The sequence below is a fragment of the Oncorhynchus tshawytscha genome, linkage group LG16 (assembly GCF_018296145.1).
Source record: "Oncorhynchus tshawytscha isolate Ot180627B linkage group LG16, Otsh_v2.0, whole genome shotgun sequence".
Lineage (NCBI taxonomy): Eukaryota > Metazoa > Chordata > Actinopteri > Salmoniformes > Salmonidae > Oncorhynchus > Oncorhynchus tshawytscha.
This window is the reverse complement of record NC_056444.1, coordinates 42,803,433-42,822,794: the sequence shown is the minus strand read 5'-3', so window position 1 is coordinate 42,822,794 and position 19,362 is coordinate 42,803,433. Positions and strand designations below refer to the sequence as shown.

At 42.9% G+C, this 19,362-nt stretch overlaps 1 protein-coding gene across 6 annotated transcripts in view; it reads left to right on the top strand.

The window, feature by feature from the left end:
• Window positions 1-19,362, top strand: part of LOC112215702 (dnaJ homolog subfamily C member 13) — a 62,560-nt gene that overhangs the window by 35,074 nt on the left and 8,124 nt on the right. For 5 of the 6 annotated variants that reach the window (XM_042299182.1, XM_024374985.1, XM_024374986.2 and 2 more), the window contains 21 exons: window positions 2,473-2,490; window positions 5,599-5,681; window positions 5,908-6,061; window positions 6,176-6,279; window positions 6,485-6,644; window positions 11,761-11,925; window positions 12,125-12,229; window positions 12,440-12,642; window positions 12,852-12,936; window positions 13,302-13,456; window positions 13,703-13,903; window positions 14,090-14,291; window positions 14,490-14,605; window positions 14,743-14,821; window positions 16,141-16,276; window positions 16,593-16,777; window positions 17,045-17,119; window positions 17,456-17,575; window positions 17,786-18,178; window positions 18,356-18,469; window positions 18,650-18,766. In XM_042299182.1, coding sequence (XP_042155116.1) covers window positions 2,473-2,490; window positions 5,599-5,681; window positions 5,908-6,061; window positions 6,176-6,279; window positions 6,485-6,644; window positions 11,761-11,925; window positions 12,125-12,229; window positions 12,440-12,642; window positions 12,852-12,936; window positions 13,302-13,456; window positions 13,703-13,903; window positions 14,090-14,291; window positions 14,490-14,605; window positions 14,743-14,821; window positions 16,141-16,276; window positions 16,593-16,777; window positions 17,045-17,119; window positions 17,456-17,575; window positions 17,786-18,178; window positions 18,356-18,469; window positions 18,650-18,766 — 2,970 coding nt within the window. The remainder of the gene's footprint in view (window positions 1-2,472; window positions 2,491-5,598; window positions 5,682-5,907; window positions 6,062-6,175; window positions 6,280-6,484; window positions 6,645-11,760; window positions 11,926-12,124; window positions 12,230-12,439; window positions 12,643-12,851; window positions 12,937-13,301; window positions 13,457-13,702; window positions 13,904-14,089; window positions 14,292-14,489; window positions 14,606-14,742; window positions 14,822-16,140; window positions 16,277-16,592; window positions 16,778-17,044; window positions 17,120-17,455; window positions 17,576-17,785; window positions 18,179-18,355; window positions 18,470-18,649; window positions 18,767-19,362) is intronic. The other variant, XM_042299181.1, reaches the window with a different exon arrangement.

Genomic DNA, 19,362 nt, shown 5'->3' with positions numbered 1-19,362 from the left:
TTTCAAAAATGCTTTATGGCGAAAGCAAACGATGCGATCTGAGGATAGCACCCCAGTAAACAAAGCGAGAAAAGCATATTTCAACCCTGCAGGCGCGACACAAAACGCAGAAATAAAAACATAATTCATGCCTTACCTTTGATGAACTTCTTCTGTTGGCACTCCAATATGTCCCATAAACATCACAAATGGTCCTTTTGTTAGATTAATTCCATCGATTATATATCCAAAATGTCCATTTATTTGGCTCGTTTGATCCAAAAAAACACTGGTTCCAACTTGCGCAAAGTGACTACAAAATATCTCAAGTTACCTGTAAGCATTGTCTAAACATTTCAAACTACTTTTGTAATACAACTTTCGGTATTTTTTTAACGTAAATAATCAATCAAATTGAAGACTGGATAAACAGCGTTCAATACAGGATGATAAAGTGTAGCGAGCATTTCTGGTCATGCACCTCTATCTAACAGTACACTTCAAATTACCCTCGTTCTGGATGGCCGTACTTCGTCATTACACAAATTAAAAACCTCAACCAATTTCTAAAGACTGTTGACATCCAGTGGAAGCGATGGGAACTGCAAGCCCCTGCCTTAGAATTCTAGATTCCCAATGGAAACTCATTGAAAAGAGAGTGACCTCAAAATAAAACATTCCTGGATGGTTTGTCCTCGGGGTTTCGCCTGCCAAATAAGTTCTGTTATACTCTGAATCATTCAAACAGTTTTAGAAATGTCAGTGTTTTCTATCCAAATCTTCTAATAATATGCATATCCTGGCATCTGAGCCAGAGTAGCAGGCCATTTACTTTGGACACGCTTTTCATCCGGATGTGAAAATATTGCCCTCTGCCCCAAAGAAGTTAAGAACAAATTCTTATTTGTTACTCCGGACGACGCTGTGCCAATTGTGTTCCTCCTTATGGGACTCCCAATCACGGCCAGATGTGATGCAGCCTGGAATCGAACCAGGGTCTGTAGTGAAGCCTCTAGCACTGAGATGCAGTGCCTTAGACCGTTGCGCTACTCGGGAGCCCATGGCTAGCATATGCGCTGCTTACTTCATGTGTGGTGTCTCTGCTTGTCTATGTGTGTCAGAGGGATCCACAGAAATCTTTTTAAAACCTCTACAGGATCGGTGGGTCCCCCGCTGGACAGTTGAGCTAATGTAGGCTAATGCGATTAACATGAGGTTGTAAGTAACAAGAACATTTCCCAGGACACAGACATATCTTATTTTGGAATTCTTCTTAATCTAACTGCACTGTCCAATTTGCAGTAGCTTTTACAGTGAAATAATACCATGCTATTGTTTGAGGAGAGTGCACAGTTATGAATTTGAAAAGTTATTAATAAACCAACTAGGCACATTTGGGCAGTCTTAAACTTTGCACATACACTGCTGCCATCTATTGGCCAAAATCTAAATTGTGCCTGGGCTGGAATAATACATTATTGCCTTTCTCTTGCATTTCAAAGATGACAGTACAAAGATAACAAAAATGGTTGTTCTTTCACCATATCTAATGTGTTATTCTCCTACATTCATTTCACATTTCCACAAACTTCAAAGTGTTTTCTTTCAAATGGTATCAGGAATATACGTATCCTTGCTTCAGGGCCTGAGCTACAGGTAGTTAGATTTAGGTATGTCATTTTAGGTGAAAATTGAAAAAAAGGTGTGGATCCTTAAGAGGTTTTAAAGTGTAATGACTTCTACTTTGGGCAACTAAGTGTATGAATGATGCCCCTGAGTGAATAACACCGTGAGTTATGGTGACAGAATGTAATGCAAGCATTTACAGTAACATAGTTAGTGTAACAAATTACAAGTCTTGTTAGGACTAATTTGTGTCGTTGAGTAGAGTAGACCATCTGACCGGGTCAGTCATTAACAGAAGACACTCTCTGTCCTCCTGTACGGGCCACAGCTGCCTCTGCTCTGGCTTCCCTTCAAATCTTTAATCAAATTATATCAACTGGGCCACGACGCTGCCACAAACCAAAGTTCACCTATCCTTAATAATTTGGCATTTTCCTGGGATTTTCTCTCATCACACTAGTTTTTCTTAGTCTGCTAAGATAAAAAGGAACTTATTAGTGCAGATTCTGAATGAGACAATTTTTAAAGGCTTAATCTGGGTATAGGTGATCCCAGCTCAAATCAATAATTGAATTGACTTTTATTTGCCAAGCAATCACCACAAAACACTCAAAAATCACTACCACAACTGTTATGATTTGCATTTAAATCTTATTAATTTGATAAAAATGTGGGTGAATCTGGACTGGAGACTGTCTTTGTCTGTTTTTGTCGATAAAGATTTGGATTATGATGCAGATGACCTTTGACCTAACGTCATTGAGAAGCATCTCTGTTTGATCCAACTGAGGACCAATAATCTCTCTGTCTCTTGCCCCATGCTCCCTCTCTTGCCTGATGTGGTTCTCGGCTGTCAATGAAATGCAGCAGGACAGAAATAACCTGGTAAGTAGAACTGACCCCCTCATCCTCCCTCTTGACCCCTCCCCCTCTTACCTGTCAATCATTTAGAGCTCATGCAACACATTATGTTGTGTGATCCCATCTCTGCATTTCGATTTTTGTCACTGTTTATGCCGAAGGTTGTGTTTTTGTTGGTGTTTGTTATCATGATAGTATTTTTCACCTGGTGGTCAGTGACATTAAACATTGTCCGTCCATTTGAATTTATCAATACAGTAAAACATCTTTGTGATTTAAAAAAATGTATTTAACCTTTTTATTTAACCAGGTTAAAACCCATTGAGGTTTTAAACCTATTTTGCGAGGGTGACCTGGCAAGAAGGCAAAACAGGGAAATAGCAGCGTGTCCATAAAACGTTACAGAAAAATACAGAATACACACAAAAGACAGTGTCACAAGTTAAAGATACAATTGAAGATTAGAAACAACTGCAGTTATCACAAACAGTGTTGTCGATCAGAGTCTTAAAAACAGGCAAGGACACGAACTGCCCTAACTTTAAAATCTTCTGAAGCATGTTCCAGGATGAATGGGCATTATGGGAGAAAGATTGTTTCCCCGTCTCAGTTCTAGCCTTAGGAACAGACAAAGAGAGCAGTGACTGATCTGGTCATTAAATGTATTGCGATTTGATACTGTGATTTTATTGAGATTAGATGTTCAAACATATTACTCACCATATGTCTGCTGCAGAGGGACTAGATAGAGCCATGTGAGAACTAGTTTTAATCAGTCATGGAAATAAAAGTGCTGAAAATAAATTGGCTCCCTATTTAAAGAAAAAAAGATGGGGAACAAGTTATGAAGGAAAAGCACTGGAGTTTTGGGGCAGGTATAGCCAACAGCCAATAATATTGTGATATTGTCAATATGACTTGACTTCAAAAATAATATTGTCTACTGTCAAACAAGCTTTGCAGTCATAATCAATTAGCGGATATTGCCACTATTGAATCTGTCACAGGTGAATTACTATCAGAACCTAAATTAATCAACCGAAGATTCTCCCTTTTCTAGAACAAATTGTACACCTCTGTTTGTAAATCCAGTCAGATCAAGTCTTCTTTTTAAAGATATAAGAACTCCTCTTCTTTCAACAGAGGAAGCCAGCTTGAGAGCCCACAAGTCTCTCTCTATGAACTCAAAGGGGCATTGGATAACATGAATAAAGGCAAATCACCTGGTTGTGACGGTATTCCGCCTGAGGTCAATTTCAAATGTTGGAACCAATTAGATCCACTGTTACTTGAAATGATAAACACAGCCGTTCACAAAGGTTTATTTGGAAGGGGAGTAAATACAGCACTAATTTTTTATATATTTTTTTTAAATAAAAAAGGTTCATGACACCACCCAGTGCGCTCACTATCGCTCTCTATCTGATAAACACAGACATGAAACAATTTTCTAAAATTCTGTCGTCCTGTCCCCAAAGCGTATTTGTTCAAAAAAGACAGCCTCCATTACATGCTTCATCAGAAATGCTCCATGGGCAGTTCTATCTCTCGACGTAGAAAAATAATTTGATAGACTAGAACGGTCATATCTTTGATCGGTGTTGGATAATATGGAACTTGGCTCCAATTTCATTAAAATGATTTTAAATTCTATATGCCAATCCCTCAGACATAGTAATAACAGGCAGTGCCTGCTCTGTTCCATTCAGAATAACTAGAAGTTGCAGGCAAGGTGATCCCATCTCACCTCTGCTATTTTTGTCTATGGAGCCCCTGAGCCTGACAAATCGAAAGAAATTACACCAATATCTCTCCATTCTGCAGATCACAACATCTCATTTATGCACTAAGTATACAAAATATTAAGGACACCTGCTCTTTCCATGCATGGACTGACCAGGTGAAAGCTATGATCCCTTATTGATGTCACTTGTTAAATCCACTTCAGTCAGTGTAGATGAAGGGGAGGAGACAGGTTAAAGAAGGATTTTTAAGCCTTGACAAGTAAGACATGGATTGTGTATGTGTGCCATTCAGAGGATGAATGGGCAAGACAAAATATTTAAGTGCCTTTGAACGAGGTATGGTAGTAGGTGCCAGGTGTACTAGTTTGCGTCAAGAACTGCAACGCTGCTGAGTTCTTCACGCTCAACCGTTTCCCGTGTGTATTAAGAATGGTCCACCACCCAAAGGACATCCAGCCAACTTGACACAACTGTGGGAAGCATTGGAATCAACATGGGTCTATTCCCTGATGAATTGAGGCTGTTCTGAGGTTAAAGGGCGGGGTACGCAACTCAATGTTAGTAAGGTGTTCCTCAATCCCTCCCAAACGTTTTGAAGATCATAGACAAATTCAGCTCCATCTCAAGTAAATCTAACCAAATCTGCCCTCCTGCCTCAAGACATATGGAATCCCAATCGTTTCCCATTTTAAATATTTGGGAATAGATATACAGTACCGGTCAAAGGATTGGACACACCTACTCATTCAAGGGTTTTTCTTTATTTGTACTATTTTCTACATTGTAGAATAATAGTAAAGACATCAGAACTATGAAATAACACATATGGAATCTTGGAGTAACCAAAAAAAAGTGTTAAACAAATGAAAATATATTTGAGATTCTTCAAAGTAGCCACCCTTTGCATTGATGACCGCTTTGCTCTTTGATGCACGCTAACTAGAAAACCCCCCAACAAGAAAAATGTATAAAGATTTAGTCACAAAAATCAAATAAAAAAATATCCTGATATGTAACTATACATTTTTCCCCCATCACTATTCAATACATGCCATACCTTCGTATTTGTTTTTATCTATCATCTGTTTGACTGTTGTACCTTTTTTAACGTAGTCTAGATCCAGATGTGTATGTGCCCTTGCCAACTCCATTACTGTCATTATCAAGCCAAACATTACTATTTTGTATGACAATGAGTGACAGGGAGTTGGCATGATAGCACAAAAAGACTGGCACTCAGGCTACCATGAACGCTGGTGTGACTGGTGTCATAATCATGGCATCCACTCACATTGTCTTATCCTTTCATGTAGAGCAGTTGTCCAACAACCCAGAGATAATGTGTAGTAGTGACTGACTGACATTGTTCTTGGCTGCTCTTCTATAGAACCCCAACCAAAAGCCTGTCATTCTGAGGAAGAGGAGACAGAGGATCAAGATTGAAGCCAATTGGGAGCTCTTCTACTACAGGTAGCTACACTTGGTCACGTACTCACAAAATGGCTTCCTTACTGTCTCTCTTACTAGTATAGGCTTAATTGTGTTTTGCCCTCGATCATTTTTCATGTATATAAATGTTTCTCCATCTGGAGCAGCCTTCTACTTTAAATTATGAAATAAATTCAATCAATGCATGAAACGTGATTGATTTTGGTTTTGGATAAGTAGTCCCATCTCCGGTTCTTCTTTGTCGCAGGTTCCAATTGGACCACGCACGGCCCAACCTCATCTGGAACCTGAAGACACGGGAGGAGCTGCGGGATGCTCTGGAGGGCGAGATGAGGGCCTTTGGTGTAGACCGCGAGCTGGGCAACGCTAGCGTCATTTCCTGGAACCACCAGGAGTTTGAGGTCATGGTTCAAACCAAATTACGATGATATGATCATTAATCAACACAGCATGTGGATTGGTAGCTAACGTGTGTGTGTGGGTTGTGTGCTTTTGCGTGTGTGTGTGTGTTGCAGGTCAAGTACGAGTGCCTTTCGGATGAGATCAAGATTGGTGATTATTACCTGCGTCTGCTGCTGGAAGAGGATCAGACGGACGAGTCGGGGTCCATCAAGAGATCGTAAGATATCCTCTACCTATGACATGATCAGCCGTCTAATGTCTAAGCCATCTAATGACAATGTTGCTCTTGCATCCAATCGAAAGGCATAACTTAAAATGTTTCAATTGTTACATTTTTCCAAAGTAAACATTTCAATCACAATATTCAATATCACTCTCTTTCTCGTGCTCTCTCGCTCTCTCTCTCGGTTTCCCTCTCTTAGGTATGAATTCTTCAATGAGCTCTACCACCGTTTCCTGCTCACACCCAAAGTCACCATGAAGTGCCTATGCCTACAGGCCCTCACTATCGTCTATGGGAAGTGCTGCAATGAGATTGGCCCCTTCACTGACACCAAGTACATCATGGGCATGCTGGACCGGGTCAGTAGTGCTGACACAGACAAACCAAAGCAGTATAGCCGAAGCAGTATAGCAAACTGAAGCTTTATAGCTCAACATTTTTGCATGAATGGTTCAGCCAAAGAGAACTCAATTGCAGTGCACGCTTGGCCCCGCAAAAACACATCGGCGGGGGTTGGCTTGGCTGGGAAACTCACTATATGAAAGCTGAAGGCTATCTAATAAAATACCAGTTTTATATCAATCTAAAATATATACCTTGTAGGCTAATGCATAATAACAAAATGTAATCACTATATACTGAATCAAACTTAAACACAACATGTAAAGTGTTGGTCACATGTTTCATGAGCTGAAATAAAAGATCCCAGAAATGTTCCATACGCACAAAAAGCTGTTAGTGAGCATTTCTCCTTTGCTAAGATGATCCATCCACCTGACAGGTGTGGCATATCAAGAAGCTGATTAAACAGCATGATCAGTACACAGGTGCACCTTGTGCTGGGGACAGTAAAAGGCCACTCTAAAATGTGCAGTTTTGTCACAACTCAATGCCACAGATGTCAAAAATGTTGAGGGAATTGCAATTGGCATGCTAAGTGCAGGAATGTCCACCAGAGCTATTGCCAAAAAATTGAATGTTCATTTCTCTCCAATGTCATTTTAGAGAATTTGTCAGACATGGCCTTCTAGGCAGAGTTGCAAAGAAAAAGCCATATCTCAGACTGGCCAATAAAAAGAAAAGATGGGCAAAATAACTCAGACACTGGACAGAGGAACTCTGCCTAGAAGGCCAGCATCCCTGAGTCGCCTCTTCACTGTTGACGTTGAAACTGGTGTTTTGCGGGTGCTATTTAATAAAGCTGCCAGTTGAGGACTTGTGACGCATCTGTTTCTCGAACTAGACACTCTAATGTACTCTTGCTCAGTTTCCCACTGCTCTTTCTATTCTGGTTAGAGACAGTTTGCGCTGTTCTGTGAAGGGAGTAGTACACAGCGTTGTACGAGATTTTCAGTTTCTTTGCAATTTCTCACATGGAATAGCCTTTATTTCTCAGAACAAGAATAGACTGACAAGTTTCAGGAGAAAGTTATTTGTTTCTGGCCATTTTGAGCCTGTAATCGAACCCACAAATGTTGATGTTCCTGATACTCAACTAGTCTAAAGAAGGCCAGTTGTATAGCACAGTTTTCAGCTGTGCTAACCAAAGGGTTTTCTAATGATCAATTAGCCTTTTAAAATGATAAACTTGGATTAGCTAACACAACGTGCCATTGGAACACAGGGGTGATGGTTGCTGATAATGGGCCTCTGTACTCCTATGTAGATTTTCCATATAAAATCTGCAGATTCCAGCCACAAGTCATTTACAACATTAACTATGTCTACACTGTATTTCTGATCAATTTGATGTTATTTTAATGGACAAAAAATGTGCTTTTCTTTCAAAAACAAGAACATTTCTAAGTGACCCCAAACTCTTGAACGGTTGTGTGTATATTTGGTATGTATGTACCGTTGAAGTCGTAAGTTTACATACACTTAGGCTGTAGTCAATAAAACTTGTTTTTCAACCACTCCACAAATTTCTTGTTAACAAACTATAGTTTTGGCAAGTCGGTTAGGACATCTACTTTGTGCATTACACAAGTCAATTTTCCAACAATTGTTTACAGACAGATTATTTCACTTACGGTTTACTGTATCACAATTCCAGTGGGTCAGAAGTTTACATACACTAAGTTGACTGTGCCTTCTGGAAAATTCCAGAAAATTATGTCATGGCTTCAGAAGCTTCTGTTAGGCAAATTGACATCCATTGAGTCAATTGGAGGTGTACCTGTGGATGGATTTCAAGGCCTACCTTCAAACTCCGTGCCTCTTTGCTTGACATCATGGGGAAATCAGCCAAGACCTCAAAATATATTGTAGACCTCCACAAGTCTGGTTCAGCTTTGGGAGAAATGTCCAGACGCCTGAAGGTACCACGTTCATCTGTACAAACAATAGTACGCAAGTATAAACACCATGGGACCACGCAGCCGTCATACCGCTCAGGAAGGAGATGCATTCTGTCTCCTAGAGATTAACGTATTTTGGTGCGAGAAGTGCAAATCAATCCCAGAACAGCAGCAAAGGACCTTGTAACTGACCTTGTAACTGAGCTAAACGACTACCGCCCCGTAGCACTCACTTCCGTCATCATGAGGTGCTTTGAGAGACTAGTCAAGGACCATATCACCTCCACCCTACCTGACACCCTAGACCCACTCCAATTTGCTTACTGCCCAAATAGGTCCACAGACGATGCAATCTCAACCACACTGCACACTGCCCTAACCCATCTGGACAAGAGGAATACCTATGTGAGAATGCTGTTCATCGACTACAGCTCGGCATTCAACACCATAGCAAGCTCGTCATCAAGCTCGAGACCCTGGGTCTCGACCCCGCCCTGTGCAACTGGGTACTGGACTTCCTGATGGGCCGCCCCCAGGTGGTGAGGGTAGGCAACAACATCTCCACCCCGCTGATCTTCAACACTGGGGCCCCACAAGGGTGCGTTCTGAGCCCTCTCCTGTACTCCCTGTTCACCCACGACTGCGTGGCCACGCACGCCTCCAACTCAATCATCAAGTTTGCGGACGACACAACAGTGGTAGGCTTGATTACCAACAACGATGAGACGGCCTACAGGGAGGAGGTGAGGGCCCTCGGAGTGTGGTGTCAGGAAAATAACCTCACACTCAACGTCAACAAAACTAAGGAGATGATTGTGGACTTCAGGAAACAGCAGAGGGAACACCCTATCCCTATCCACATCGATGGAACAGTAATGGAGAGGGTAGTAAGTTTTAAGTTCCTCGGCATACACATCACAGACAAACTGAATTGGTCCACTCACACAGGCAGCAGCGCCTCTTCAACCTCAGGAGGCTGAAGAAATTCGGCTTGTCACCAAAAGCACTCACAAACTTCTACAGATGCACAATCGAGAGCATCCTGGCGGGCTGTATCACCGCCTGGTATGGCAACTGCTCCACCCACAACTGTAAGGCTCAAACCGAGGTCTGCACAACGCATCACCGGGGGCAAACTACCTGCCCTCCAGGACACCTACACCACCCGATGTTACAGGAAGGCCATAAAGATCATCAAGGACAACCACCCGAGCCACTGCCTGTTCACCCCACTATCATCCAGAAGGCGAGGTCAGTACAGGTGCATCAAAGCTGGGATCGAGAGACAGAAGCTGTTTTTCAATCTCAAGGCCATCAGACTGTTAAATAGCCACCACTAACATTGAGTGGCTGCTGCCAACACACTGACTCAACTCCAGCCACTTTAATAATGGGAATTGATGGGAAATGATGTAAAATATATCACTAGCCACTTTAAACAATGCTATCTAATATAATGTTTACATACCCTACATTATTCATCTCATATGTATACGTATATACTGTACTCTATATCATCTACTGCATCCTTATGTAATACATGTATCACCAGCCACTTTAACTATGCCACTTTGTTTACATACTCATCTCATATGTGTATATACTGTACTCGATACCATCTACTGTATCTTGCCTAAGCTGCTCTGTACCATCACTCATTCATATATCTTTATGTACATATTCTTTATCCCCTTACACTGTGTATAAGACAGTTTTTTTTTTTTGGAATTGTTAGTTAGATTACTTGTTGGATTATTACTGCATTGTCGGAACTAGAAGCACAAGCATTTCGCTACACTCGCATTAACATCTGCTAACCATGTGTATGTGACAAATAAAATTTGATTTGATTTGTGAAGATTCTGGAGGAAACGGGTACAAATGTATCTATATCCACAGTAAAACGAGTCCTCAGCAAGGAAGAAGCCATTGCTCCAAATTCACCATAATTTGCAAATAAATTCATTAAAAATCCTACAATTTGATTTTCTGGATTTTCTTTTCTCATTTTGTCTGTCATAGTTGAAGTGTACCTATGATGAAAATTACAGGCCTCATCTTTTTAAGTGGGAGAACTTGCACAATTGGTGGCTGACTAAATACTTTTGCCCATGTATGTATGTATGTATGCATGTATGTATGCATGTATGCATGTATGCATGTATGCATGCCCATCGTTCATTAGTTAAATATAAGGCTAATACTGCATTGAATTTATTACCTGCACTAACCACCTGTGATGACAGTTATGCTTTTGGATCCAATATCCCTAAATGGATGTTGATCATCTGCTGAAATGACAATGTTTCAATTTCTATAGTCATGTTCCAAAGAGTCTTTTTTATTTAATTGATTTTTTTGCCTATTTAAAACGACCAAATGTCAGCCTTTTACCAGATCTGAATATTTTTCCATGAACCGTATGCCTAACTGATCAAATTCCTGTAGACTAGGTTATATACATTATAATGTTCTGCCCATTAATTAATTTATTTTAAGCCATAGTGTAAAAAAACAGCCATATACATGGGGCCTCCCGGGTGGCGCAGTGGTCTAGGGCACCAGAGACTCTGGGTTCGCGCCCAGGCTCTGTCGCAGCTGGCCGCGATCTGGAGGTCAGTGGAGCGACGCACAATTGGCCTAGCGTCGTCCGGGTTAGGGAGGGTTTGGCTGGTGGGGATATCCTTGTCTCATCGCGTACCAGCGACTCCTGTGTGGCGCAGTGCACGCTAACCAGGTCGCCAGGTGCACGGTGTTTCCTCCGACACATTGGTGCGGCTGGCTTCCGGGTTGGATGCGCGCTGTGTTAAAGAAGCGGTGCGGCTTGGTTGGGTTGTGTTTCGGAGGACTCATGGCTTTTGACCTTCGTCTCTCCCGAGCCCGTACGGTTGTAGCGATGAGACAAGATAGTAACTACTAACAGTTTGAGACCACGAAATTGGAAAAGGGGGTAAAATTATAAAACAAAACAAAAAAAACAGCCATACATGATTCACATTTTTTGATAGACTCATAAACACAAACAAGCACTAGGCTACACAGCTTTTCCCCTCCCAAATACAGGGGAACTCGACATATTACACATGCCGTCTAAGCCACACACACACACACTGTCAGTTCCTTTTGGCACAGTTCTGAAATGGTAACTCCTCCCTCTCCCCCTCTGTATTTACAGTCTACAGACAAACTGGAACGAGACAGACTGATCCTTTTCCTTAACAAACTCATTCTCAACAAGAAAAATGTGAAGGAGGTGATGGACTCCAATGGAGTTCGCATCCTAGTGGACCTGCTCACCCTGGCCCACCTACACACCAGCCGAGCCACCGTCCCACTACAGGTAGGTCTTTACCACTGCCCTGTCTGAACCACCCAAATGGTAGCATATTCTTCTCATCACATATCGAAAGTTATATGTTTTGATACAGTTACAGGTGATTGAAGCGTATAGCTGTTGGAATTCAACTCGAATTTTGGCAGCTATATGCTACAGTAACAGGCCAGTCTGTCTGGTTTCATGCTAATAACATGTCTGTCAGAGCAATGTGATCGAGGCCGGGGCGGACATGAAGAGGGAGAGCGAGAAGGAGTGGTACTTTGGGAACGCGGACAAAGAGAGGAGGGGCCCCTTTAGCTTCGAAGAGGTATGTTTCTATTGAATGCCAAACCCAGACTAATGCTTAGCTCTACTTCAAAAGAAAGCTCTTAGGTCTGATTATCTGGATCCAGTTGCATTAATTTGTTTTTTTTTTCTTGGTATCTCCATGAAAAGGTACATTTTGTAACATGGGTGAACTATCCCTAAGTATGATATCTTTATGACTGAACACATGCATGTGCCCCCCCCGCTCCAGATGCAGGAATTCTGGAACACAGGAGTGCTGACGGCCAAGACGCGGTGCTGGGCCCAGGGCATGGACAGCTGGCGCCCCCTGCATGCCATCCCCCAGCTCAAGTGGTGCCTGCTAGCCAGCGGGCAGGCAGTGATGAACGAAACAGACCTGGCCACGCTCATCCTCAACATGCTCATCACCATGTGCTCCTACTACCCCAGCAGGTAGGGAGAAGATCATCAGTTATCTCCTTTTCCCCGCTTCTGTTCTCTCTCAATATCTCTTACTTTCTTTCGTACTTTCTCTTATTCTCTTTCATTCCTCCTCTTGCTCTTTCATTCTCACTTTAATTTTCTCCCTCTTTTATCCTCTTTCATTTTGTCTCTCACTGAAACCCAGTTTAAAGTGTGAGTATGTCTCCGTCTTTCCCCAGGGACCAGGACAATGCCATTATTCGTCCCTTACCCAAGATCAAGAGAATGATCAGTGACAACACCTGCCTCCCTCACATTGTCCAGGTGAGTGACCTATTAACCAACCTATTATCAGCTCCATCTCCCTCCCATAGTTAATAACATTCACATATTTGGTTGTCATTCAAATCACTATCCTACCACTTTAGCCAGCTGGACTGGTATTCATAAAGGTGTGCTGATCTAGGATCAGGTCCCACACTCCATTGTTTATAATCTAAAAGGTCAAACTTATCCTAGATCAGTACTCGTACTCTGAAACGCTTTATGATTACGAGCCCTGAAATGTACCGAGTTAAATGTAGACCCAGGTCTCCCTTGTGAAAGATGTCTTCTGACCTCAATGACACTTCCTGGTTAAATAAAATGTAATGATATGTGTACTATTTCCTCCTCCCTTCTCCAATCAGCTGCTGCTGACCTTTGACCCCATCCTGGTAGAGAAGGTGGCCAACGTGCTGTACCTGGTGATGCAGGACAACCCCAACCTGCAACGCCTCTACCTCACCGGCATCTTCTTCTTCATCATGATGTACACCGGCTCCAACGTGCTGCCTGTGGCCAGGTCAGACTGGTGGAGATATGCAACCGGACACACACGCATGTCATACACTCGCGCACACACTACGATCCACGCATGACCGACTTGCCAAAACTATAGTTTAACAAGAAATTTGTGGTTGAAAAACCAGTTTTAATGACTCCAACATAAGTTTATGTAAACTTCCGACTTCGTGTGTGTGTATCTATCTATCCATGTGTTTTTAATGATTTTCTGTTGGCCTACATTATGTCTTGTGGTTTCCTTTAGGTTCCTGAAGTACACTCACCTGAAGCAGGCCTTTAAGTCAGAAGAGGCCAAAGGTACAGACATCGTGCAGCGCAGTGTTCTGGGGCCGGTCCTGCCCGAGGCCATGGTGTGTTACCTGGAAAACTACGAGGCAGAACGCTTTTCCGAGATCTTCCTTGGAGAGTTTGACACGCCAGAGGCCATCTGGAGCAGCGAGATGAGGTAGACACAAGCTTGCTGTTATTGTCCTTTGACTGTCTTTTGCACAGTCTGGAATCAAATCTCAGGCACTATCCCCAATGATTTATTTTTACCGGATTAGAAGGACCAGATGGGTGTTGAAGGAATGTTTTTGGACCAAGTCTCTCTCTCTCTCATCTACACATCTGCCTCGTCCCCCCCTCCCAGGCGGATGATGATAGAGAAGATTGCAGCCCATCTGGCCGACTTCAGCCCACGGCTGTACAGCAACACGCGGGCCCTCTACCAGTACTGCCCCATCCCCGTGGTCAACTTCCCCCAGCTGGACAACGAGCTCTTCTGCAACATCTATTACCTCCGGCACCTGTGTGACGCCAACCGCTTCCCGAACTGGCCCATCCGAGAGCCCGTATGTTGATGTTAACTGTGCGTGTGTGCGTGCAACTATATGATGATAGAATGGGCTTGTGAGAGGCTGATTGACAAATGAAAGTGTGTTTTGGAAGAGTTTCCGACTGCAGCACCTATACTAAAAGTGTATATGAAAGGGATGGAGACCCTAATAGTGCTATCATCATTGGTCTCTATTGTATTCTGCCCTCTGCAGGTGAAGCTGCTGAAGGATGCCCTGGAGGCCTGGAAGAGGGAGGTGGAGAAGAAGCCTCCCTCCATGTCTGTAGATGATGCCTACGAAGTCCTCATCCTGCCCAAGGGTCAGGGACAGTAAGTGGCCATTCATATATGAAGATAAATACGCTTCTCCCTTCCCTCTGTCATCTCTCCTCTACAAGATGTATATTGGTACTCTGTAGATGGAATATTTTAGATTTTCTGATTGTTATACAATTGTTTTTCCACAGGCATGAGGAGAGTAAGATCAGGAAGGCCTACTTCAGACTGGCACAGAAGTACCATCCGGACAAGAACCCAGAGGGCAGGGTATGTTACCTCACCATTCCTGCTTTCCAGGTAGCAGCACCCTATTCCCTATGTAGTGCACTATATAGGGCAGTGGTCACAAACAAAACTTGAAACGTGTTTTTTTTTAAATGTTTTCCATCGCATGACCAAATGAACATGACCCTATATTATTGGGCCTTCTGTGTTGTGTGGCTGGTCGATCTTCAACCATCCTAGTCGGTCCCCAAACATTTCTGTAAAAACCCCAACGATAAAGCCTCACATTAGTATTTTTTGTTATTCGTCTCACACTGTTGGCGGTAGGCGCACTTGTTCCCATTTTTAACCATTTAATGTGTCTGAAGCTATAAACTCCACCTTTCCGGTATGCCCGGACAGCAAATCAAGTGCACCTATAAGCCTACAGCCGGCCAATCGGATAGCTCAGATTACCGTATCTGAAGCTTCCTCGAGCACACAGCAAAGTTGATACTGTGAGATTTAAAAACTAGACAGCCTGTCAACAAATACTGTAAAGAGCAGCTGTTTCTATGAGTGAGTTCATGTTTAAGTTTTTACTCTGCACCGTCAACACTTTTTATTCAACACTTTTATAAGCCATAAAATGTGCTGCTGCCTACTCGCGCTACAACCAGCACTGCAGCGAATGAGTGTATCGATAGGCTTGCAATTCATGTTAGCGACTTGGGTCTTTTTTCATATGGAGGGAAGTTTCACTTTCTCTGGTCATAGCAGTTACAACATGAATTTGTGCATGAGGCAGAAATAATGCGGTGTGACTAGAGTTTCCCCATCAGCTGGAAGACGGTGTCCCCTTTTTGGTCAGTCTCAGTGGAGGGAGAGTGGAGGGACATTGAGCAAAGCAATTTATTTTAAATTAGGCCCACTCGGCTGTGCCTTACAAGTAATACAACAACTGTTCTATTACCAGTTTGATCATATACCACAAGTTTTGAAATATAATTTTTAAATGGTCTGAGAATAACAACAATGTAGGGCACTTCAAGCGCAGCCAAAATGCAGTGATAATGTATTGGGCCTATAGCCTACTGCACAAACCCTGTTGCTACAGAACAGTTTTTAATTGGTTAATGTTGCATAGGCTTATGTTTTTAAGTCATGTTTTTATCTGAGCGGTGGATTTTGGCATCCATTTTGACTCAAAGTCACCACAAATATCGGGATTAGGATGCCATTTGGGGCATAGCTATTATCAGAGTTTGAGCAGTTTTCCCCTCCTGTCTTGGAGCATTTACTTTCATTGTTCAGAGTTGTGTGTGTGTGTGTGTGTGTGTGTGTGTGTGTGTGTTCATGGCTGTGTCTCTTTGTGTGTTCAGGACATGTTTGAGAAGGTGAACAAGGCCTATGAGTTCCTGTGCACCAAGTCGGCCCGCATTATTGATGGCCCCGACCCTGAGAACATCATCCTCATCCTCAAAGCCCAGAGCATCCTCTTCAACAGACACAAACAAGGTCTGACATTCTAATACTCTCTGCACCATTCTGCATTGTCTGTAGTATTGTATTTTTTAAATGTTATTAAGGTGAATTGGACATAAAAACAGACAACAATTATAATGTCAGGGCATATTAACTTGCATTGGTTTTTGGACGCAAATGCTAAAAGGTTAGCATTTGGAGACTGTGGCCATGTAAATAAAACCAAAGGATTGGATTGCTATCTTACCTTGTCCATAGACTGCTTACAGGCAAAATAAACCAATATGTTGTTTTGTAAATTGGGTGAACTATCCCTTTAAGGCAAGCTCTTGTTATCCTTTGACGACAGAACTGGAACCTTACAAGTACGCCGGCTACCCAATGCTCATCAAGACCATCACCATGGAGACGGGTGACGAGCAGCTGTTCTCCAAGACCTCCCCCCTGCTCCCAGCTGCAATCGAGCTGGCCTTCCACACGGTCAACTGCTCTGCCCTCAACGCTGAGGAACTACGCAGAGAACGCGGCATTGAGGTAAAACTAACAACACTACTGGCTGTTCACATATCAGGGTCAAATTCAATGGAAGTAAATGACTATAACAGGGAGGTGTCCAATAAGAAATGTTAGTTTTTCATTTTCCGTTGCAAAACATTTTGCTACGTTTTGAAACCGTGTGCGCTAATGAATACAATTCAGATATTGCAACAATGTTCACATTAGTGATCGACATTCTTACATTTATACTTTTCTGGTGTATAACACAGTCCACCAAAAATATCCCTCTCCCATTTCCACCAGATTCTGTTGGACGCCCTATCCCGGTGTGTCGCTGTTTTAACCGCTTCCAGCAAGTCTGATGACATGGCTGTTCAAGTAAGACCACCACAGTGCCAGCCCGTGGTGGAGTGGTAACACTCCCTGGCACGTCTTATACAATTCCCCCACCGGAGACAAGGATTCAACCCTTGTATTTACCCTTTCTATTCTTTATCCCATTTGCCTGTCTCCCCTTCTAATTTCCTTACTGTCTGAATAAAGTGTAAAATCACATTTAAAAAATATATATATATATATTTAACAACACACCAGATACACAAACATCCCTCTGTCACACTAATTTCACTGTATTCTAACCCATACATGTCAGGCTGGAAATGAGTGTTACTGTTCAGTGTCGTTAATGGGCTGTGTTATTTTGTATGTTCCTAGGTGTGTGGCCAGGTGTGTAAGTGCTACAGTGTAGCGGCTCAGTTTGAGGAGTGCCGGGAGAAGATCATCGAGCTGCCCAACATCATCAGGGATCTGTGTCACATGCTCTACTATGGGAAGGTGAGACCTCTACTTAATCATGTAACAACACCTTATATCTCTGGCTCTGTATGTACTAATGAGATACCACTCTGTCATCCAATGCAGAAAGGACACCAACTTATGCTTCCAAAAAGTGGCATTTTAAATGTGAGCACATACCTTCAATTGATAGCAATCATCTCTTATCCTCTTGCTCTCTCTCTCCCTCTCTCTCTCTCTCTCTCTCAGGGTCTCCAGCGGACAGCGGCACTGGCCGTCCAGTGCGTCAGCTCCTTCGCCGTGGACTACTTCCTGCAGACGCACCTGTACCATGCCGGCGTGCTCTGGCACCTCCTGGTGCATCTGTTCAACTATGACTACACGCTGGAGGAGAGCGGCGTGGCCACCAGCCAGGACACCAACCAGCAGGAGGTGGCCAACAGCCTGGCCAAGCTCAGCCTGGTGGCCCTCAGTCGTCTGGGGGGCTACGCCCCGACACCCCCACCCCCTGGAGATGGAGGTGTAGTGGAGACTAACGGGGTGGAGGGGCAACCCCCGGAGAACCCTACAATTCGTAAGAGCCTGGCGGCCATGCTCACACCCTATATATCGAGGAGGTTAGGGTCGGGGGCACCGGCAGAGGTGAGTGATATTGGAAAAGGTGAAAGGGAATATGTAGATTAGACACAATTACACATACTCATAGACCCACTAGTTAAAACACTCTTGAGGATATACTCTGATATGCCACACTTCATGCTCGCTCACACACTCACTCATGCAGCTGTCCCTTGTCTTTTCCCCTGTGTGTCATACTAGGTATTGAAGCTGCTGAACAGCAACTCAGAGAACCCTTACCTGATCTGGAACAACGGGACCCGGGCCGAGCTTCTGGAGTTCCTAGAGGCCCAGCAGGAGGCCAACATCAGGAGGGTGAGCAGAGCACTTGGACTGACTCTAGAATGTGGCTACGTCCCAAATGGCACCTTTTTCCCTGTATAGTGCCCTACTTTTGACCCGGGTCCATTTGGGATGCTGCACTGGACATCTGTGTTATGATCACTGTAAAAGTGTATTATTAGGCCTGTATATAGAAATGTGTCTCTGTCTTAGGGGGATAACGATAAGAGCTTTGGCTCAGAGTTTGTGTTCAGTGACCATGGTAAAGAGCTTATCGTGGGCGAGGTCTTTGTCCGCGTCTACAACGAGCAGCCTGCCTATCCTCTAGAGGTGAGCCCCAACACTCAGTTTAGTGTCAAACCAAGCCCCATACTCGTCACTGTCAACCATTGTTCAATCAAATTGGTACTAACAACATTGTCATGCCATTAAGTAGCACACAGTCACGGTAATCCATTTGCTTCACGCAGCTCACAGTAATATCTGAAAACCTGCAGGTAATTATCTAATAATGCGTACAGTACCAGGCAAAAGTTTAGACACACCTCATGTTTTTTTATTTTTACTTTTTAGTTTCTACATTGTAGAATACTGTTAAAGAAGACATCAAAAATATGAAATAATATATATGGAATCAGGTAGTAACCAAAAAAGTGTTAAACAAATCAAAATGTATTTTATATTTGTATTTTATATTCTTCAAAGTAGTGTGAGCGGACCAAGTACTTGGAGCTTGCTCTAAAGCGGAAAGGTGGAATGAACTTGTCAAGAGCAAGTTTTCTTAATTGAACAAAGTTCTCTATTGAGGTATTTTTCCTTCTCAAACACTCCAACACAATCAAGGATGATATCCCAAGGAAAACACATCTTCACAACAACAAGGAACAGAAGGTGAGTATCTTTAAACTATAACATAAATCACGGGT